Genomic DNA, 24,030 nt, shown 5'->3' on the forward strand with positions numbered 1-24,030 from the left:
AGCCCACCATCTGCAGGGCAGCCCTGCTAACCGGGGGTGCCCCCTGCCTGCAGTCCCTAGGCTTTGTATTGTGCTGCTGCCTATCCCTCTCTGCTGGCAACCATCCAGACTACAACCTTGTAAGCTGTGATGTCATAGTTATCAGCAAAATATTACTGGGGTGAGTTCACAGGTGGGCTGCCACAATACCTGCAAGCAGGTGCTGATGCTACACCTGTGCTGCTGTCAGCACAGCTACAGAGTGATATGGGGCGATGGGGCCTCAGAGCTGGTTGTGGTTATTACCACTCCAGGCACAGAGAGAAAATGCTGCCCTGTGGCCCTGTTTGCACTGGGCAGGAAGGAGTTATGGAGGTCGTCTGGACCCAGAGGCCTCTCTGTGCAGTTCTGATGAAGAGAGGATCCAACTGCCACTTGGACCTCTAAGACACAAGGCGTGGGTGGGCAGCTTCCCACCTTCCTCCTCAGGAAATTCTGTGTCCCTGATGGACACCTGCAGTGGGCAGGAGAGGGCAGAGGAGTGTGGGCACTGTGGAGTAGAGGCCAGCTGGTGTCATTCCACCCCCCTGCAGCAGGGCAGGAGAACAGCTTCATCCCCAATTGCATCAGTCAGCTTCAGAGAGCAACCCTGCCTGCTGTATACACCCCATACTGCCATCAAATGTATTTGGAAATGAAGGAAAGATGTCCCTCACGGTTCCTCTAAGGACCACTAAGGTAATCTGTATGTGGAACTCATGTGAAAAACTCATGCTTGTCTGACACTACTGCAGTTCATTCTTTAAAGCCTTTTTTTTTTTTTTTTTTTTTTGACTCTGGGTGGAGTTACTGGAGTTATTGCAACAGATGCTTTCAGTTTCTTTTTTTTTTTTCCTTTGCTCTTAGAAGAAAAGATATCCAGCAGAATAACAAGAAAAATAATGACTGAAGGGACCATATTCTGCAAAAATTGGTAAGAGATCTTTCTCCCTCTTCACCCCTTCAAAGCACGGGGATATGCAGAGGCTTCCAGGATTTTCCTTATGTTATCTGTGTCTCCTGTAATAGAGGGGGGGAGAAGAGGAAGAACCAAAGAGCAGGAGGGTTGTATGCTAGCTACCAAGTTGCAAACAAAAAGGATTTTTAATGCATTTTCACATTACTTATTTGCTGCTTTCCTGTGGAGAGGTTTCTACTGTAGTCCTTCCTCTGCTGCAGTACAGAAGGCTCATTTTCTCTTTTTACATAATATCATAGTGGGTAATTTTACAGCACCTGACAGGGGAGTCAGTGCACAGACCATGCCGAACACTGCAGTTGTCTCAGTTTTCCCTCATGACTGATGCTCCCTTATGTTGCTACGTTTGTAATTAACTGAAACGACATCTTTATTGGGGTTAAAACACAAGGCTAAAATCGGCCATGAAAGCAGCGTCAACTGATGTATCTCAACCAGTATCTTGGTCACTGGGCGTATTATGAGAATGAAGACTGTGAAACACTGCGTTTAAAAAGAGATTTAAGGAGATTTAAAACTTAGTGAGGTAGAAGAATAGGATAACCTCAATTTTATTGGGTCACAAAGGAAAACCAGTGCACAATCTTTCACAAAGAGAGCCTAACCATTTTATACTGAAAGATTGTAGGGGATGTTCTGAATGAAGTTTGTGTAAAACTTCTGATAGATGTCCTTGTAACTTCTTAAAAATTCATTCAGATAGCAAATCCATTTAATTGTTCATCCATCTCGACCATGACAAACTTCTGCTGATGTCTAGGGCTGATTTCATTAGGGCTACTTATCTTCCCTAAGAAAACTACAAGAGTTCACTTTTTTTCCTCTTGGACTTATTTTGCTCTGGCTGCCCCAGGTGGGGGTGTTGTTATGCTTAGGCTTGGGGCTTGGGAAAGGCTGTTGCTAATTTATGTTGCCTCATCTTGGCCTTTCCATCCGCAATGAGAAACCACCAAATGTGCTGGGTAGACTGTGTCCAGATGTTATGTCAGAGCTTGGAACAAGGACCAAAGCAGAAAACTCGGATTACATCAGCTACTGTGCCTCATATGCCTTCTCTAAACAGCAGAGCTGGAAGTGTGCATGTCCTTTCAGGCAACCTTCCTGATTTTATAGGCCAGGAAGGTCTAGCTGCTGTATTCCCGTGACCATCACTGACTGTCTTGTGTGAGGCACCAGTATGTCCTGCCATCCTGCCAAAAAGTCCATGGTTCACTCCAGCGTGTACAGGGAGGTGAGCAAGCAGCTATGTGGGTGCTTGGCTGCTGGCCAGGATCAACCCACCACGTTGGTTCATTACTCTTCTCTCTTTCCCATTCTGTTCTTGGTAGCAAACGAGATGTGTCTGCTGCCAATTTCTCCCTCCATGAGGCTCACTGCTTGCAGTTTCTCACTCTCTGTTCAGAATGTGATGAACCAGCTGCCAGAAGGAATATGAAAGACCATCAAACAGAAGCACACAAGCAGGAAAGAAATACTCCATTTTCTTGCGATCAGTATAAAGCTCTGCCAACCTTGAAATACAGTCATATTACAGTGCCCTCTATTAACTACATTTGAATTTCTACAATTGTTTGAGCAGAAAATCTGAAAGGGTCTGACATGACTCTTCAGGCCTGGTTATAGCATCTTTTGATACTATTGCACAGGCAGGTTAAGAGAATTCAGCTTACACAATAGTATTCCAGCTCTCCAAGCGAAGCAAATTACGGATCAGGTATGGACACATTTGTCTGTTGCTTGTGAACTAGCCAGAGCATGCAGTACAAAGCTGATGCCTTCTGTTGGCTATTACTCTAGCATTATTTCAACTATGGAACACCAAACAGTGCCTGCTGTAGCATGAATTTAAAAGATCTGAACTGAGGAAGACAGACAATATCTGATGTGATATAAACCTTGTACAAAATTATATCAGTACTCGTTTTTAAACAAAACTGAACAAGCAGAGTGAATTTATCAACTTTACATAATGTGAGGCCACAACATTTTTTGTATAACATTAGGAATCCTCTATCTAGAGGTACTATATTGAGGTGTGAATACCCAGGCATGATTTTTAGATTCCATTTCACTAGTTTCATTGTTTTAGCAATTCTACTGATTTTACTTGTGCAGCTACACGAGTAGCTCCCGTGGCAGATCTCTAGAAAACTAATATGCTTTATAAGTTTTAGACTAACTGAATATCAGCCCTACACTTTCAAGTTAAACTTCTGTAAAAGAAGTCAAACACAGACTTTGCATTTCACCTGAGGCTTTTCAGAACTGGGTCCTTGCACAGAGTGACAACTTTCTGCAGAATCATAAGACGTATGTTTTCCTCAGAATCACATAAACATAGCTCAGGCTTGAAGAGAAAAAATAATTCACCAATAGCTTCTTGATGATTGGGATAAAAATGACAAAGAGATCATTTCAGCAGCTTAACTATATTTTCAGTATATTTAAAATATATGTATATATATAGTGTATATAATACATAAAATATAAATACGTAGGTATAAATATATATACTTTATTTATATATGTAATTATTTATAATATACATTTATTTATATATTTATATTTGTATATAAGAAAATATCAGCAGCTTAAATATAAGTTGTGTTTACAACATATGAAAGCACAGCTATCCTCTTATGCTCCCAGTGATCTGCAGTATATTTCACTTGCAGGTCAGATGTAATTTTTGTTGCCAAAGTATTCAGCAATACTGGTCTGTCTTATTACAATGATGTGAACTTTCAAACCAAGGAAGCATATGCTAATGCAAAATCTATTGAGCCCACTGGTGAGTAAAATTTCTCATTGTTATGGACTGATTCATTTCTGTTAAATGTCAATGAAAATTTTCCTGCCACCTCTACAGTTCTCAGTTGTGCAGGCTGACGGATTCTGTTGTTTAACCAGTTAAAGTGAAGGGGCCGAGCGTTTTTCTCAGAAAGAGTGATGAGGCACTGGCACAGCTGCCAGGGAGGTGGGGAGGCCACTGTCCATGCAGATTCACAAGAAACACAGAGATGTGGCACGGAGGGACAGTGGGCATGGTGGGGCTGCGCTGACGGTTGGACTAGATGATCTTAGTGGTCTTCTCCAACCTTAATGACACTGTAATTTTTTTCTATTATGCCAGTTATTGTAAAGCCAGAGTGATTCTGCTGATTGCTGGCTCACTGTGTATGTCCTGCTGTGCAACCATTATAATCTGGAAAAGAAAATCCTTCTATTGGAAAATAAGTGGAGCTTCCTCTTTACACTTGTTACACAGAGAAAAACTGATTTAGAATTCCCTCTCACTTCATATCTAAAGCCACTGATTTCTTAAAGTCGAGAGCAGCTTTATTAGGCCTAAGCTACTGGATAGAATATGTAAAAACAAAATATTCACAAATCCTGACAGTGGTCCAGAAAATAACAGGAACCAGTTGGTGGTTGGTAAAATACACTACTGGGGGAAAAATCCTTCGTAACAGGGATACACAAAGTCCTGGCCAAGAATTAGCTCAGCTGAAGCAGGATATAACCACCCTGAGCCATAAAACAGGGTGCAGGAGGGGCAAATATCCTTAAGTTTTTGAGAAGGAATGTTGGATTGATTTTGAGCAAAGCCAAAAGCAAAATTAAGTCAGAACTCTAATTCCTTCTTGACAAGTGGAATCAACTTCATGGGTTTCCCTAATACCAGTGACCACAACTGGATGTAAGCAGCCCATCTAGATGATTCATATCTGTATTTTGTTTCTCAACTTGATCATTCTGAAGGTGCCAGTGACAATATTTGTCTGAGGTGTAATAAGTCATTCCCAGATGACCAGCACTCCCAGAGTCTGGTAAGTGTATTTGTAACTGAACAAGATAATGATCTTTTCTTAATTTAAGTCAGATTATTTCTTTTAAAGCTGTGTATTAGATAAGAAAATGCAGTGTATCTCGGCTCTTCACATTATAACTTAATGATACCACATATTCAGCTGCAGCATCACTGTGGCATTTTCTCCTCTACTCCTCTCAATCACTCACCACTACTGAAAACCACAGCATACCACACAGTTGGGTGTAATGGAAGTGTCCACCTCATATTGCCTTCTTTCTGCAGAATAATTGCAGTGCAACACCTAATCTGACTGAAGTTCTTGCTGGCCAGTCAACTTCAAAACCCATCAGTGACTCACCACCATCTTCTTCCTCTCTGGCTCCCTTTTCCCACTCTGTGAGTTCAGCTGCACAGAAAGACATCTCTCCCAAAGGGAAAAAAAGGGAACATCCATTTACCTCCAAAACCTTGCTCAAACCTCCAAAGAACAAAAAGATGGTTGGTATTCATTCTCCCACAAAAAGCAAACTTTCCACATAACTCAAGTTCTTAAAGACACTCAGTCTTACGACATGCTGGTGACCTGTGCCCACTGCAACACTCCTCTGCCACTTCCAGCCCTTCAGAAACACAAGGTGAGAAGTGATGCACTGAACTCAACTTACTACATGCTTAAACAAAGAGCTGTGCCCACAGAGATGCTACTTATCCCCAGACTACCTGGGGTCTCGTTACCTATTTGGGATTCCATAGCTACTTGAACATAGGTACTCCCATTCTGTAAACCACAAATTCCATGTGCGACAAGATCCAGTGTCTATAATCTGCCTGACTGTTAAAGAAATGGTAGCCATGATTCAAGCTGTTGATTTTAGGCTCAAATCCTGGAAAGTCTTCATCACAGTTATTATTTTCTGAAGACTAATATAGTTTCTATTAAACAAATACTGTGATTGTATTTCAGCTGTATCAGAGATGGAGCTCTAGGTAATTTACCATTCTAGTGAAAGGGCCTAATTGTCTCACTACTAAATATGATTGTGAGTGGAATATAATGTTAAATTCTTCAACATTTGTTGTTTTGTTATTGTTGTGGTTTTTTGTTTTGTTTTGTTTTGTTTTTTTTTTAGCTCAAATGCCTACATTTTATATCTTTGAAAAATGTTAAGATGAACCAAAAACCATGCAGTGAAAAAAAAGGTACTGTAGAATTTCAGAAACCTAGAATAAGATTCACCACTCTGAATTATTCTGCACTGGGTTAATAAGTACAATTTTGCAGAGGAAGTGCATCTGTAGGAGCTAATACTCAGAATATCGCTAAGCTCTTTGGATTCCAACACATAGTGGGTTCCCATGAGGTTCTCGGAGTGACTCAACAAGTAGTTTTATTAATAATGTAATAAAAAAGGCTAGGTTTTCATGTTAGTATTAAGAGGAAGCCTAGTTCAAGTCAAGGGAAGGAAAAAAAATGTAGGTTTCTCCACAATTTTTCTTTTTCTTATTTTTCAAAAGCAAGAAAGAGAGTGTTTCACAGATTCTTGGAGTTAAGTTTGGAAAGGATCTCCAGAGACCATCAGGTCCAATGCTCCTGCTCAGTAGGGATTCCTAGAGGAGGTTACCCAGGACCATGTCCAGACAGCTTAAAAAGATCTACAAGGGGGAGACTCTATTACCTTTCTGTGAGAGCTACTTTCCAGAAACCTACTAAAAAAATCCGTGGCTGTTTGCACTTAAATAATATATTCTTCAAGAAATTCATTAAGCAAGCACTGCTTCAGAGCCAGTATGTTTACAATCTCTTGCCTCACACCTGCACATACACATTGTGCCTCTCGAATTATGCTACTCTGAACAGGGCAGTACCTTCCCTACTGTAAGCAGAGATCAGCACAAAGATTTGACAGAACGCACGTTCTGTCCAAGGCCAGTCTGTCTATCCAGTACTGTGTGAAATCTTAGAGAATTGTTTCAGAAAACAGGAAGAAAAAGTGATTTTTTTTTCTCCACAATAAAAATTGCATCTTCAGTAGAATCATATTGAGATAGATATACAGAAAGAATTGATATAGTTATCTTGGATAATACCTCCAGCTGAGCTTGAACTGATTTATAGGTAGTGAGTCTCTTTCTTCACTGTATCCCAAATAGGGTGTGAATCATATCACTTCTCTTTGCTAACATTCCTGTCTGTGTTTCAGTTTCTAAGCAGTATCATTTACTTTCAGTTCAATTAATTAAATGAGTAAATGTAGTTTTTCTCAGCCTGTCCTTTTCTGCTTGGTTCAATAAACGAGCTTTTACTTCTTTGTCTAAAACTTTCCTCTTCTGCTGAATGAAAGAAAGTACCAAAGTGAGAAATAGCGAGTTTGTCTGGTTTTGAATTACAGGACCCAAATCTTGAATTGGAAGTAATCCATGATTGTTACATGGATTATTTGACTTGCACTGTGTTTCTTTATGTTGCTCTACTGAGAAATGACATATAGACAAAAGGGCAACAAAACTGTAACTATAAAAAACCTTTTAACTCTGCTTCATTTTGCAGAAGACTCCCTCTAGGGTACTCATGATTAAATCTGGAAATAGAGAAACATTTTCAGACTGAAACTTCACCTCAGTAACTTTATCAACAAAGAATAAAAGTGACTTGCTACTACAGATCAAGAGCAAAGAGTGACTCTGATTTTAATTCCTTATCAAAAGAGGCTTATAACAGGTTTCACCAAAAACTCTAGTAGTGAAGAGGGCTCAGTGGCTGTTGTCATTTCAAATATTCCTGAGAAAGCTTGCCTCAGGAACTTTTTCTGCATCAGCAGGGAGAGCAGTTTATTTAAAAATGTTTCTTCTGAGGGAGGGGAAGAAATAAGGAATTAAGAAAAGAAAGAAAAGAAAAGGAACGAATGAAAAGGAAAGAAAAGAAAGGAAGAACAAAACAAAACAAAACAAAAAAAACAACCTGAGGGGACAGCAAGCAGAGCAAGCAGCTCACACGTCTGAGTGTCACCAGTTGCAGAGCGCGGTGCTGTGGGTTGTCCTGCGCAGGGCAGCCACAGGTCACACCTTGCGCAGACAGTAACCAAAAGTACCACAAAACCGGCGTTAGAGCAACATTGTTACTACCATTATTTTGGAAGGGTGGCGTGGAAGAAAGCCCGGTTTACTCATCGGGCGGCAGCTCCCGCCGAGCAGCAGCAGGATCGGAGCAGGGCGTGCTGCAGTGCCGCCATGCGGCTCGCGCCGGTATTGGCACGCGCCCACCGCCTCGTGGCGGCACGAGACGTTGGCCCTGGGGAGAGAGCGGCCAGGCAGTGCCGCGCAGCGCGCCTCCTGCGCCCAGCCTCAGTGAGCACTTTCTCATTTACTCTTAGGCTGTATAGCTTTTGGTACTCTTATCACGCCCAAAGTCTTGCCATGACGGGCTGTGGGGAGAAAGTCCTTGTGTGCAAATCTGAGTGCCAGCTGCTAGCACTTTGTCTCAGCAAAAAGAGAGCCACTTGTGAACAACCAGAACGGATGAGCCAAATGAAAGTATGTCTTGTGGATGTGGACAGCGTGACTCAAAGGTAAGGATGGGAAGCAGCTTCCCTTTTTCTCTCGGTTTCAAAATTCCCTGGATTTGCAATCCAGTGTGCCAGATGGGAATGGCTGCGGTCACAAGGTGGCAGCAGAGCGCCGATGAGCTCTTTGCTGTCCAACAGGCGCAGTCCGTTGGAGCTCGGCCTGGGTTTGGCCGGGCGGGAAGAGCTTGGACACAAACCGGTGAGACCCTGAGGACGGGCACGTTCACTTAGCTTAGCAATTAGGTGTTCGGCTTTTTCTTATTTTCAGTGTCTTTAAAAACTAATAGATTGTATTTACAATCAGGAAACGATTGCCAGACTAACAGTACAATTCTGAGAAAGAAAATGGAGCTTAGCCTCACCAGGACAGAAGAATATGGCGTCGTGTTCCTGAAATATTGCTGGGTGTTTCAAATACACTGGTTTTAGGGATTCAGCTTGGAGCTTAAGGAATGTTTTTATGCCTAGGAATTGTAAGGAGGAAGTTCTTTTCTGTATGAACTGGCCTCTCAAAATGCATTTTTAGAGAACAATCGTTCATCACACTGAAAGCTTTAATACCAATCTATGAGATACCAGGGTAAAGCCCAGTTTGTATCTGTCCATTACCTACGTGTTGTATGCTGGTGGCCTTCCCTCCACTACATTGTATATATCTTGATTTTACACGAAGGCTGATCTTGTTTGAAGACAGGAGTTTTGTGTGTACGAAAAAGAGCAAAGCCAGATGGTATATCCTACTCCCAGATACTGTTGTGATTTGAAAGAAGTGTCATAGGAAGCAGATGGCACTAAATGAAGAAAATAACTTGACAATATATACAGCAGAGAGCTGATGGGGATAAATCTGATTATCTCTTTTTGGGTTTGCCCACTGCTGTTTCACAGTGGTTCTGTTGCAAGGGCTTACGTGGGATCTCTACTTATTACTCTCTCCTGTGAGATGTGGATTTTCAACAGTCCACAAGTAAAAGTGATCCATTAAAAGCCAACACAAGGCCCCCAGACTACTACAGAGTATGTTTAGAGAAAAAACAAACAGCGTATTTTTACAAACCATACCCTACTATGTAACTTTCATAGTTACTCATGCTTGACAGCTTTTCACTAGCAATACTGCATCTGAGTTTGAGATCCCAACACAAGAGGGCCATGGATTATGTATTAGTGCAGGTCCAGAGGATGGCCACAAAAAGGATTAGAACAGCCTTCCAGTACCAAGGGGGGTCTACAGGAAAGAAGGAGACCAAGTCTTTATCAGGGAGTGTAGTGATAGCACGCTCTGAAAGAGGGTAGATTTAGGTTAGACATTAGGAAGAAATTCTTCTCTGTGAGGGTAGCGAGGCCCTGGAACAAACTGCCCAAAGAATCTGTGAACAGCCCTGGAGGTTTCAAGTCCAGGCTGAGGGGGGCTGCCCAATCTGGTGGGTGGTGGAAAAAATGTTGTAGAATTACATGTAAATAGTAGGGGAGCTTGAGTGTTCAATAAATTTGGTGATTGCCAGTGACTTCAGAGCTATGAAATTTCTTTGATTTCAGAAAGGCACATCTCCCAAAGTTTGCAGACAGAGGTGCTGTCTTTGCCTGGTTATGTAGAGGAGCAGTGCAGCTTCTTCAGTCAGTTCTCATTATCAGCTATCAAGAACAATTTTGTTGCATGAAAGACAGCAGAATATGTTAAAAGGATAGCAACCTTGTACATAGATACCCATCCTTGCGTGCTATGCCATTTCATTCTTGAAGATTTGCTGGCAGATTCCTTCCTGTATTTAACATAAACTACTTAATGCAGTCCCCTTACAAGGCTTCGGTAGGGAACAGGTGGATAAACATGTCAGTCAGTCAGGCCAGCAGCTTGATTTTAAAATAAAAATTCGGTAATATTTTTTCTGCCTTTGTGAAAAGATGACATTTCATTTTTATACCACAAAGTAGTGACTGATGATTGTGAAGGCTTTGCAGACCCATGGAGATATTGCAAAGATGTTCAAAGTGACTGTTGAGAAGTTGCAGTCGATGGGTATGAGAGAGGCACAGGGTGGAAGAAGTTTCCAGGGGCATCCAGTGGATGCCTCACAGATCATTTGGTGAGTTGGCTGCTCTACCAGCAGGAAGCACCTCTGAAACTGTTGTTCCCAAGCACTTGCTGATGCTGATATCTTCATCCTCTTGGTAAAGGAGAGACTCCATGGGGCTGAATGGCCACCCTAATACCCTGGCCATCAAACCTCAAAGAGATCGTAATTGTGCAGAACTGAGCTTTGGTATTTGTTTTTCATGACACTGGAAGACAAATTTCGAGTCTTTTGAAAGTTGTGCAGTTATTATTCAGTCATTTGTGTGCGTGTGTGTAAATATTTATACTGAAAAAAGATCATAGTCTGTGTTGGGCGCACTGGTCATTCAGATGGGAGATAAGACTTTTCTAGAGGCCACTCTGCTGCTAGCAGGTTGCTAGTTAAAGGGCCAATTACATAAATGGGCTATGTGTTTTTTTTAGGAGAGACATGTCAGCTTTACCATTCCACTTGACCATGAACTGTTGAGACTTTGGACTTTGTGCAAGTTAGTTTTGCAGCCTGTTGTGCTTCCAAATGCTTAATGATAGCACTGTTCTGTAAATTTGCTTTTTCATTACTAATACTAATTTTTGGGCTTTATCTTCCACTTTGTGTCCCAAATATTTTTCTCTTTATGACACCGTAATAATTAACTTATAAGTTCAGAAATGGCAGACAATGCTGATTGCGGAGATTACCTCTGTGAGCAAGCTCCCTGAAATAACCTCCAAGAAAGGTGTAAGGAACCTTACATTTGGTAATTAATTATGCAAGCCTTCCTTTAACGTATCTTTAGCTAATCAGAACAAAAGAAGATAATTGTCTTCGTTAATTACCATGAAAATTTTCATTATTAATATTGTAATTATGCATATTGAGTGTGTCTACTGTACTCATGGCCTGAATAACTTCAGGCAGTATTATTTTCCTTCCATTGTCACTAAAACAAAGCACTAATGAAAATAGAATGCCTGAAATTAGAGGCACTGCTGTTTCATTTCAGGATACATTATTCTTCATATGAACTTATTTGGCTGTTTTAGGAAGCCAGATCAGTGTGAGACTAGTAATTATGGGCTCAAATTCTGGCATGTAAAATGTGCAAGTGTCTTGCCCCTCTGCAAAACCAAATGATCCACTGGACCACTAATGTAATGGAAACTAGTCTATTGCCCAAGCCTGGCATATATGTGGTGAAAAGTATGCCTTTACATCAAAGGTATAACTAAATTGACCTATCAGTGAGCAAAAATCTTCCTAAGGTGTCTTCAAGGCTCATTACTGCTTATTTGAGCTGAAATATGAGTTCATTTCAGACAGCTTGTAGAACCAGCTTCTACTTGCTATTACTGCAGTCACAACAGGTATTTCCCCTGTTACTTTTCCTTTCCTTTTCATCTTACTGTCACATGGGATGTATTACTTTTGATACTTATCAAATAACATCAAATAAAACAAATAACATCATAATAAAACAAGCTATAACAGAAGGATGCTGTAACAGGTTACTGGATTTCACAAAGACTTATAGCTGTGCTGAGGAAAATTACCCACAGATCCAAACTTTGAGAGCTCACACTTGTTTCTTTCCTGTAATGCCCAGAGACGAAACACCTTAAATCAATAGAGTTCCTTGTAATCTGCAAGCCAATGCAAAGAAATGAATTGTACATCAGTGTTTGTTACTCAAGAGCGTCAGTTTTCCCCAGCAGTTTAATGAGAGAACAGTCAGGACTTAAGCCCAAATATATGTGCACCTAAAATTTTGACTGAAATATGGCACTTTTTGTTTACTACTGATTTAGGTACACTTTCTTAGAAACTACCTACTGTAAAATATTTGACAGGAACTAGCTTTTCACACCTTTTGATGATGAGTGTGGCAGAGAATTTCATTTGAGGGTATTTGCCAGTTGTTCGTGATGCAAAAGAAATCCAGGACTGATTCTTTCCTGAGCTGTGAGCTTGTCTGGGGTAGAGCTTCAGTTCACTCAGAGGACGCAGTAGCTTCAAATTGTGTCTTTGTATTTTCTTTTAGTAGCAAGGGACTCAAAAGAATTTAGTTACATGTAATAATTAAGTATAGATCTGCTCCTAAGCTAGAAGTTACTTGACACAGTTTAGCTTGGCCAAAAATACAATTTTGAACAATTGTACTTAGGTGATAGGTTTCATTTTGTGTTTTCTTCTTAGGCTGTTGTGTGGTATCACTGCTGATGTATCAGTGAGCGATGCACTGGCTTACAGAAAATAAGCCAGAAAAAAAAGAAAAGTGCAAATTCTAGTGCCATTCTTGGTTTTCTGTTTCATTAAGAAGCCACAACTTTTTTTTTTTTTCTCTTTTGTTTCTGAGCCCAAACCAGCTCCATTTCTGTTTTCTGACATTTTCTACAATCTAAACCCAAACAGTTGTCACGTCTGAATTCTGAATTTGAAGCTCAGAGTATGGTAAAATGGCTTGAATCTCCATAAGGTTGCTTTGAAGTACAATTTTTAAGTTTGCCCCAGCTCTCCAGATGTTAAAACCAGAGAGAGAGAGACAGGAAAAGAGGAAGAAAGGGAGAAGCTGCTAGAAACACAAGAGATCATGTTGGTCCTCGATTTCAGAACCTGACCTAAGCGACTCAGTCACTGCAGGACAACCTGCTTTGTAGATACTTGCAAGTACAGCTGCCATCCTACTCTGTACACACAGACAATTTCAATGTCATGCAATTAGAAATTACAGCTGTGACGCCGCTTCAGCTTTGTAGTCTGCCCTTTTAATTTTTATCTGTTGCTATGGTAGCAACAAATGACTGCAATCACTGATGTTTATATTGCAATTCAAGTTGCATCAATAAAGATCTTAGAAACTACACAATACAAATTTGACTTAACAGTAACTGATTTTGTTGGTATATGTAATGAATTGTTCACAATAATCAGGATTCATCACAATCTTTTGTAACTGAAGCATTTAGAAAATTCTTCTAACTAAAAGGTTATCAAACAATTACTTTTTGATACACACTTACCCAGTGCTTTTCACATAAATGGACAATAATTCTTTTGCACTGTTTATCCTTGGAAACAATTGTTTTAATAGCCTTTCTAGTGTTGAAATACTTAGTATTCTTTTTTTTTTTTTTACCTTGTACTAATCATAATAGTATTTTAGATCTAAAATACCACATATTTAAAAGAGAATTCAGTACTCTCTCCCACACTTTGCTTGTCTTGTCTATTTGATTATAAGGGCTTTTTGAGTAACGACTGCCTTATTGCATGCAAAGGCTTACATAATGGGAAATCTATGAGCTGCAACACTAATAAACTGTAACGTAGATTTCTGGGTTTGAGTAACACCTGTTAAGCTTTGAAGAAGTTGAGATCAACAGTGAAAAGAGAAAATGAGTGCAGGAACCTGCCCAGTGCTGTTCAGAGCAATGAGCAGCTTGAGCTGCGGAGCCAATCTCTCCATTTGCCTGCACTCGCCACTGGCATAGTGCTGCCTACAAGTTCTATTTGGGGATCTCAACACCACCATTTTGAAGGCAGTTTAGCCAAGACTATATAGACATAGTATGGAAACTACACTCCTGATGTCTTGGGTCTTTCCGCTATTGAATTCAGCTGGGAGAGGGCTGTCATTCTCACTTCACCAGCTGCTAGGTAGGGGGAGGCAGAAGGTGTGTGGCCACGTGCGGGGCTCAGGTCTCTGCTGCACAGCCTGCAGATGGAGCGCTGCCTCCTGCGCCCATCCATGATGGTGTACTGGGGAAGAGAGTAGAGCTTGCAGGGTGCAAATTTTGTGTTCTGTGTGGGTGAGCTCTAGTGCCTGCTCTTCCCCTGTAGGCAGACCTGTGGCTGCCAGCTCTCTCTGGATGTCTGATGCCCCCGGATAATGGGGGCACCTGGCTAATGTCTGCTCTGAGAACTGTGAAGAGGGGCGATGTCAAAGCTCATCTGTTGGATGGTGCCTCTTACAGAAAGTTGAATCTAGTCAATCAAAACAGGAGGCCAGTAAGGCAATTTGCTGTTTAACTGACCCAATGCACATTGGTCACATTGAAGAAAAAAAAAAAACATTTCCTAGTGACTAAGTCTCATTAAAAAAGCAAATTTCCAATCAATTACAATGCAATTTAGCTGCTAAGTGTTTAATTATTAAAAAAAAAAGAAAAGAAAAGAAAAAAAAAAGCTATTTTGTTCTCTGTTCCCATATTTATGAGCTGTGCTTTAAAATCTCATCTGCGGATTAGCCGTTTGGAGGAATATTACTGAAACTACTATCAATTGATGCATTTGTAATAATGTTAAGATTTTCAATTCAATATATCGAGTTCATTGAAGGAAATAGTTTGCACGGAAGCTTTCAAAATAGAGATTCATTGATTTCTAAAAAGATTGCATCTTTATTGTTATTTTCATGCACTATAAAAATTGTATTATCTTACATAGCTTTTGTTAAAGGAACATTATTTCTATCTGTTTTTAATCTTGTGCAATATTTATACTCCTGGAAGCATACCCTGGAAATAGAGCAAAGCTCATCTGGTGAAGAAGACTTGGCTTCTAAAGAAACTGAAGCAGTTTAAAGTCATAAGTGATTTATAGCAGCTGGGAATCTGGCGCCTGGTTGTGCCTCCCTGTCTCAGTAAGCACCGCAGTGAAGGATGTGCTATGGCTCAATTCTGGGAAAGGAAGGCATTACAGCAGCAGTGCTGCCACGTCTTGTAATTCTTGCAACACTCGGTGTTTCTTCTTGGAGCCCATTGTTATGTGAGACTTCTGTAATTCCTTTTCCTGATGCAGTTTCAAATCATTGTAGTTTAAAGGAAATCTCAAAACATTCTTTTTCAGTCCTCGACAGTGGGTGAAAATTACAGACTGCAAACCTATTCCTGCTTCACACCGTGTGATTTTTAATCCCACTGGGGACAGATCCTGTGTGAAAGGTGAACCCTCGGCACTGTGCTGCAGTGCAGGCGGGTGGTGTCAGCGCGGCTGTCAGAGATGGCAGCGCTCCGCTGCTGGGCCTCAGCCTCACAAGGGCCCACCCTGATGGATTTGTAGCATTTGCTTTTTCTCCAGTTGAAATAAATCTACGTAATTATTGAAATGATATGCCTTCGAACATGCCTATTACTTCTTTGTAAATAGTTTCGAGTGCTCAGACATTCTCAGCTTTTTATGGTTTTGGGGACTACCCCTGATCTTTTTCAGAAGACCTCTGAGACTGCAGCAATAAGTGCTCTTCCAACCCATTATTCCCCATTTTCCCATTAGCCAACATGTGGTGTATGTCCCCCTGTCTGCCTGTTCGAAGAAGCTGTGTGGAGCGTTGCATTCAGCTGCAGGTAACCTCTCTGCTCAAAGAAAGCAGCCAAGGACACATATGGCAAAGGTAGCGGTCCGCAGCGCCTTGCCTGTGCATGCTGCTGCAGCAGGAGCAAGCTGGAGCAGCATGGCCTGGTGGCACTTGTGGGAGATGTGCAGAAAAGCACCTGGTGAGATTCAATACTGCTTGTGTAGCTCAGGACGGGAGATAGGAGATGTCTTTTTTTTTGTTTGTGTGGTTATTGTTTATTTCCAGTATGTCTAAGTCTGGAAGGTTCTGCTTATAAGCACAACAGTATGGCGCATACAATTATTTATTGATTTAGCTCAAATGATTAATGATTCAGCTTTAACAGGTTTGCTTTATTGCTGTACAAAAATGGTATTGAAGGAACTAAAATGGCTTGATTGCTCTGCAGGTCAGGTGAGACTTGGCACACTTGCATATGGTGCAATGCAATCATGGGGGAGAATGCCACGCGCTGCAGCTGAGGTCCCTGAGAAACCCGAGGGCTGATGCAGTGCTTTGAGCAAGTGGAGGGGGATACATGCCCCCATCTTTCAAAGCAGAACTCTATCAGCAAGTTTCTGAAACTCATTTGCTGAGGTTTAAATATTGACTGGAGAAACAGAATGCCTTTCGTCACTATCCCATGAAAGGTTTTACATTTCAGTATGAATCATCCTACATGTGTGAGTGGGAGAGTCCAGTGCTTACCGCAGAGATCAGGCATTTGCAAGATCAAAGATGTAGTGATGGGAGTGTTAGCTTTTCAAGCTGAAAAAGACAACTGTGTGTGCTAATTCAGTTCAATAGCACTATGCCTGTTTTTAAGTGAGAGCAGGACTGTGATTTTTAGCTGACTCTGGCTCAGGTGAACTCTTCCTCCCCATCATGAAGCCTCTGCCTGCTAATGGTGTGTCCACAGCTAACCCAGACAGGCAGCAATTGCTGCCCTCCCAGAGTATGGGTGGGATGAGTGTCACGCTTGGTGCTTGTTGGTTGTTTCTGCATCCCCCCTGTGCAGGGTGCAGCCTTCAAGGATACATGCCATGCTCCCCAGGTACCTTAAAGGCACTTTCTGGTTTTATTCCTCTGTTCCTGAGGGAGTGGCAACAAACTTAGATGATAAAATTATTCCATCAAATGGATTTTAGCTGTGAAGTGAGACTTCTATTTCTGCTCCAGAAAGAAATCTTGTACTCATAAAACAGCCTATCTATTTAAATTATAGAGCTAGGAATGGAAATGGTTTGTTCCCTACTACTAACTGCCTATTTAAATAAAAGAAGGTTGATGAATAATTCAAATAAATATTTTTCAATAATTGATAAACTTTGTAATAAAGATTGAAGCATAACCCATTACAATCTTAAAGCGCCTTTATGTTCCATAGTGGCTGATTCTGCTGGGGAAAGGGCTGCTTCTATTTTTCTTTGTTTTTCCAGCTGACCTAGCAGGAAGCAGAGATTAGAGATTTGGCACCTGGCTCTGTTAGAAGTGAAAGTGTGACTCACAGAGGCTTGGGGATTCACACCATCTTTGCAGAACTGCTGTGAGGGCTGGGCACTTATTACCTCTGCGCTGGCCCAGTTTCCCTCTGAAGTTTGAAAAATAATCCCATATGTAAGATATTATTTCTGGATAATTGAATGAAAGAGTGTAGAAGGCAGAGATGTTTTTTGGTTCTGAGGATGAGGTCTCACAGAAGTCCTGGCATGCATGGTAAGGCTGGCCCTGGTAGCTCAGCATCAGCTGCACGGCTCTGCAGGCTTTCCTGCAGAAGCTGGCAGCCCGAGGCTTGGATGGATGCACTCTTGGCTGGGTAAGGAGCTGGCTGGATGGCCGGGCACAGAGAGTGGTGGTGAATGGAGTGAAATCCAGCTGGCGACCAGTCGTGAGTGGTGTTCCCCAGGGGTCGGTGCTGGGGCCTGTCCTCTTCAATATCTTGATTGATGACCTCGATGAGGGCATCGAGTGCACCCTCAGTAAATTCGCAGATGACACCAAATTGGCTGGAAGTGTGGATCTGCCTGGGGGTAGCGAGGCCCTACAGAGGGATCTGGACAGGCTGGAGAGCTGGGCTGAAGCCAATGGGGTGAGTTTCAACAAGGTCAAATGCCGGGTCCTGCACTTGGGCTACAACAACCCCAGGTGGAGCTACAGGCTTGGGGCGGTGTGGCTGGAGGACGGCGTAGAGGAAATGGAGCTGGGGGTATTGATGGATGCTGGGCTGAATATGAGCCGACAGTGTGCCCAGGTGGCCAAGAAGGCCAATGGCATCCTGGCTTGCATCAGAAACAGCGTTGCAAGCAGGAGCAGAGAGGTGATTGTTCCCCTATATTCAGCACTCGTGAAGCCGCACCTCGAGTACTGTGTCCAGTTTTGGGCCCCTCACTGCAAGAAAGATATTGAGGCCCTGGAACGTGTTCAAAGGAGGGCAATGAAATGGTGAGGGGTCTGGAACACAGGCCATATGAGGAGAGGCTGAAGGAGCTGGGAATGTTCAGCCTGGAGAAGAGGAGGCTCAAGGGAGACCTCATTGCTCTCTATAACTTCCTGAAGGGAGGTTGTAGTGAGCTGGGGGTCGGCCTCTTCTCTCGTGTCATCAGTGATAGGACCAGAGGGAATGGCTTCAAGCTACGGCAGGGGAGATTCAGGCTGGACATGAGGAAGTATTACTTTTCAGAAAGGGTGGTCAGGCACTGCAATGGATGCCCAGGGAGGTGGTGGAGTCACCGAGCCTGGGGGTGTTCAAGGAAAGACTGGATGTTGTGTTGAGGGACATGGTTTAGTGGGAGCTATTGGGAATAGGTGAACGGTTGGACTGGGTGATCTTTGAGGTCTTTTCCAACCTTGGTGATTCTATGATTCTATAATCTCTCTGTTTGCTCTAGGAAAAATCGAGGCATATCCAGCTAAAAATGTGAGGTCAATATGCGTGTTTTAAAACATGTCAGTTCTCCTGCAGATGTTTCCATTCAAAATGAAAGTAGCTTTTAATTGCTCTGGAGGATGACAGTTTTGAATGAGAGCCTTCAAACAATGGTCTTGTGATCTTGTCATTTTCAGGATTTTTGTTTGTGTCTGGCTTCCCGGATGGCCCAATGTACAGGCAGTGTACGTTAGGGTCTCTTAGAGAGAATTTGTTGTCAAGAGGCATGGCAACAGGGAGATGCTTTGCTAGATTCAAGCCGCATTTTCACACATGAGAATAACCTTACAGTCTAATGGCATGCTGGTGCATCCTCAAGTTGGAGGACTTAGGGCATCTCCAGCTGTCTGTATCACACCAAGTGAAGCTGACTCCATTTAGCTCTTGTGAGAGGGAACCAGTGTGTGATAAATCCCAAACAACACAACTCAGCAGAAATCGCTCATCTCTCCTAGGAGTAGGCACGGATGTTGTTTTTTTTTATGTCTAAGCAAACCAAGGGGCTGCATAACAGCTCTGGAGCTAATGAGAGACCCTGGGAGCAGAGCTGCTGGCATAATTCAGATTGACTCTGCAGTTGCAAAAAAAATCTCTTGTGATTTAGACTAGCGGCAAATCAGATTCTCTTGGACAGTTTGTACAGGATACTTCAAAAGTTCTGAGAATATGCAAGGCAACTTTGTTTTAAGGATTAGTACACTTATTTTAGACAGTGTAAGACTTGCCTCTGGTGGGACAGATGTGTTTAACTGACAGCAGAACCATCTCTGTAGCCATGAGATTTTATTACAAAGCAATAAGTTAACACAAAATAGGAAATTAGTAGTTGATATGAACCATCTTTATGAAAAAACATTCTGTCAATATGCATTTAAAACCAGCCCAAGCAAATTTCTTGCCACCATGAGCACTAGTATGATACAAACAGTAGATTTCACTCTGCTTTTTAGTTTCTCTTGAAATGTGCAACTTGCAACATAGCAGGGTATAATTATAAAGCTTTATTGCTTTATCGCTATACATGAAGACAAACTTGGCAATCAATCAGCACAGCAGGGATGCAGAAGGCTGAAGGTATCATTGCAGCATAGTCACAGCAGGGAAGCTGCTGATCAGGCCAGCGGGGAAGCTTTGCTGGACAAAGCAGCATCTCTGGGGCATCTTACAGATGTCAATATCTCAAGGCTCAGAGCTGCATTGCTGTGGTGCTCCAAGGAGCCAGCCCTTTCCACCCAGCAGAGTGATGCTACCCGTAGAGAAATGATTATCCTGGTACAGAAAATCTGCTGCAAGATTCACAGATGCTGTGATGCAGAGATTGAGCTGTCACTGTCAGCAGAAGACAGGAAGTCTTGCAAGTAGCATTTCAAGGGTGCTGCAGCTGTATAAGAAAAAAAAAAAAAAGCGAGTCACACATGCTAATGAATATCTGCAAATTGATTGTGTACCATAATGAGGCTGTGATGACTGTAGTTTTCTGTGACACTGCCTGCCCTCATGGGAGTTCTGATGAAGCATTCTGCGAGCCACCCCACAAACCTGCTGTGTGCATGGGGAGGGTGGCTTGCCAGTGGGAGTACATGCCATGTTACCATCCCTGTCCTATCAGTGCAAGAGCTGCATGCTTTCAAGAAGCTAGCCATGATTTACAAAGAGATCTTTATGATGTTGTGCCTGTTCATTTCAGAGATGTGCTCTCTTTTTCATCTAGAAGGATGAGAGCAGTTGAAATACCTTGGCTCCAATTTGCTAAAAATGGGTGCTGAGGAGCATTTCTCCATGAGCTTCTGCACATTTTCTTTACATGATTTGATCAAAACAGGGTTTCCTATGCGGGATACAAAAGCTTTACATTTTCTAGTCTCCATCTGCCTTTCAGTAGTAATGATAGGTAACTTACCTTTTTGGATTTCAAATGAGGTGGGAATTTGCCTACTGTCGTGAAAGTGTTTGCAGACTAGTTTTATTTCCATTCAACTGTGAAATACCCAACAGCTTGAGCAGAGTGGTTCTGACAGGCTTTCTGGGAAAGGGGATATGGAGCTGGAAGAGGCTGCCTGATTAACATTTGGTGATTGTAGCTTCAGAGTGGTTTACACAAAAATATATCAGGAATGTGAAACTGATAGCTGAGAGAATGAACAGCGCTTAGTCTGTATTAATAACTACATTAATATGTGCTGATCTGATATGTATCCAGAGAAATAATCTGTTATGCTGTTAGATGCCAATAGTAAAATGTTGTGCTTCCTAATTGCAATATGCAAACATGTTCTGTTTCTCACAGTTAAGGGAATCTTTCCATTCTAAAACTGCCTCTGCAGTACCTGTTGTCATTGTGTTGAAAACATGCTCTGTGAGGATGCTTAAGCAATTCACCTTGATGATAAACTGGTTTTCAAATTTGAAGTCATTGTTACAACAGAAAATGGAGGTGAAGAGCTCATGAAAATGCAGAAGGCAGGGAAGACAAGCCAGTGCAAGTTGGAGGCTCACAATGCAGCTTGAGTTGTTCCTTTGTAGTTTACTGATTTCATTGCAACAAAGATTAATAGTTTCAGGGTTACTGACAGTGTCCTGTGTTTTAAAAGCTTCCATATATCCTTGTGAATTGAAATGATGACTTTTTTTTCCCCAAAACAATCAGTTATTAACTGAAATTTCATTGAGATTTCTGCTCAAGTGAGTAATGCAGGAAATACTATTCATGATAGTCGCATAGCTAATTTACATTTTCAAAAACACAATTATTTTATACATAGCTTAAGATGACTTTGAGAAATTTGATCATCTTTGTGATATCAATTCAGGGAAGAGAGGAGCCATTTGTTTATGAAAATCATCATAAATAAACATACAAAACCTAGATTTATGGCTTAATATTGCAGCTGGGTTTTGCTAAAGAAAAAAATGTCTTTTGAAACTGTGAACTTACAGTTATTTGTATACACAAAGAAGGTGTGGTCTGTTGTAGAAGGCTCATAAACTGCCTGTCAGCCTATATATGTACAAACTGCATTCAGTGCCAGCCTTGCTGGGGAGACACACAACTTAGCAAAACCCAGTGCAAAAGACATAAAATTTGTAAGGCTTCTGAGTGCATCTGATGCATGCATCCTCTGAAGTAGGGGTCCTGCTGAGGCCACTGAATTTGGGGGAAACTGTGCTATAAAGACAAGTGCCTGTACAAAGGACCCTCTGCCTTTTGGGGCCCTGGCTTGGATTTTCATGCTTATCTGGGGGAGCAGATGGTCAGCCAAGGTAAAGCCTGCCTGTGATCAGAGAAGGATTGTTTTCAGTAAACTGGGATGGGAGCAGAGGAGATGTAAAGATTGGGGTAACTGAGTGGGAGATGGTCTTACAAGGAAATAGCATTACTCTCATCACTTATAGCCAAGTAAACTCAATTATTTATCCATTTAACTGTAGGAGGTATCAAGAGGGAAGATACCTCTTGAACTGGCAGGAAATATTTAATTGCTTAAATCTCTACATAATTGTAATGAAAACATTTTATCGAACTGTCTTTTTGAATAATGGATTATTTTCTCACTTAAGTAAAGCATATGTTATTTGGAACAGTAGTACCTAGGCATGTTTCTGATCCACCATCAGAACAGAAAAACAAAATTCCCAAAGATTAATATTTGCTTCTTAGACACTAGTCTTATGAGGGGCAGCTGAGGGAAACTAAGATTGTCTAGTCTGGAGAAAAGGAGGGTCAGGACTTTCTACAACAATCTGAAAGGAGGTTGTGGTAAGGTGGAGGTTGGCCCTTTTTCCTGCATAGCTAGAGGTAGGGCAGAGCAAACGGCCTCAAGTCATGCCAGGAGAGGTTCAGGTTGGATATGAGGAAAAACTTCTCTTCTGAAAGAGTGGTCAGGTGCTGGAATGGGCTGCCCAAGGAGGTGGCAGAGTTATCATCCCTGGAGGTGTTCAAGGAATGTTTAGATGTTCTAAGGGACATGATTTAGTGAGAAAATACTGGTGGTAGGTGGACAGTTGGACAGGATGGTCTTGGAGGTCTTTTCCAACCTTGGTGATTCCATCATTCATCGGTGATTAATGACGTAATGAATGTATTACATCTGTCATCTTACTGGAACAGGCATTTAAAAGACTTAGATAAAGAGATGGTACTGATTGAAAACAGCTGAAAAATGGAAACAACTTTGAAGAGGTCCTCTTTTAAAATCTACCTTGAAACAAAAACTTTCAAATCAGCATGGGTCTGGCAATGTGTCAGGAGAGCGCAGGTGATCATCATCACAGTTGAAAAAAACCTTTCAGTTTCTTGACTGCAAGGAGTGCCCAATTGGCATGCCCTAAAGGACGGTAGGGTTTGGTCCTCCTCTTTGGAATTCCTGGCACACCTTGCCAGGGTTGTGTCTGAGGAGCTCCCTGTGCGAGGGCAGACCCCTGCGAGGTGCAGCTGTTGTGCACCCACCTGTCCTGGGCACCTGCTGGGGAAACAGAGGTCCTCAGAGGAGGGAAGAGTCAGCAGAAAGACATTGAAAACATCCTTTAAAGCTGGGAGGGGTGGAATCTGCCCAGAACTAACCCCTGCATAACTTTATAACCTTCCTTAATAGCTGAACAAAGGCTATTACAGTCTTGTGGTTACTGTGTATTATGAAGGTTATTTCCAAACACTTGGCTAGTACCTGGGGAGAAAATACATGTCTTGTGGTTGACTTGCATTTGAGTGCTTCCTTTCTAAAGCTGTACGGCTCTTGTGTAATGAATACAGTAATGATCAGGTGCTGTGAGAAAAGGACAAATATTGTTATGATTAAAGTATGAAGGTTAAATGAATCATTCAGGAGGGCTGAGGTGTGTTGATATAAGACCTACTGAGGAGCACAGAGGGAGGAAAATGCCTTTATGAATTCTCTTCCTCTATCTTATTAACAGTGTTTTCTTCCCCAAATTGATATGCTTTGTGTTTTGATACTTTCTTAGCCCTTAAAAAGAAAAGATCCCTGTTATGTACGTGTTTCTCTGAAGGCTGACATTGCCCGCTGTCACCGTACTATTTTGGCTGTCAGAGGAGAAGGGCAACCTGCTTAGGAATGGATATGTGACATGTTTTCCACAGGAAGGACATGGTCAGTCCTCTTGCATGTTGTCTTTTGTTGTTCAGCCTTCCCTCACTGATTGGGAGCTGCCTCAGAGGTTTGTGTTGCACATCTGAGCTGAGAGCCTTTGGTCCCAGCTGGCACAGGCAGAGTAAATCCTGAGCAGTATTCAGGTGTCTAGGACGGCAGCCCAAGAAAACAGAAGATGCTAGAAAGTAAAAAGTAAGTTTGGCCTTTCATTAAATGACTGAAAGGAAATA

At 41.9% G+C, this 24,030-nt stretch overlaps 1 protein-coding gene across 1 annotated transcript; it reads left to right on the plus strand.

Annotated features, from left to right (window-relative positions):
- The first annotated feature begins 894 nt into the window (after positions 1-894).
- On the plus strand, positions 895-5,857 carry LOC122166417. The gene is given in 6 exon segments (XM_042830181.1): positions 895-952; positions 3,673-3,788; positions 4,760-4,833; positions 5,094-5,346; positions 5,349-5,536; positions 5,539-5,857. Coding segments are annotated over 6 exon segments (720 nt in total). The 5' UTR covers positions 895-920; the 3' UTR covers positions 5,596-5,857.
- The last annotated feature ends 18,173 nt before the right edge of the window (positions 5,858-24,030 follow it).

This window comes from Centrocercus urophasianus, unplaced genomic scaffold (assembly GCF_019232065.1).
Source record: "Centrocercus urophasianus isolate 14NV4802_14NV808 unplaced genomic scaffold, USGS_Curo_1.0 seq_33, whole genome shotgun sequence".
Lineage (NCBI taxonomy): Eukaryota > Metazoa > Chordata > Aves > Galliformes > Phasianidae > Centrocercus > Centrocercus urophasianus.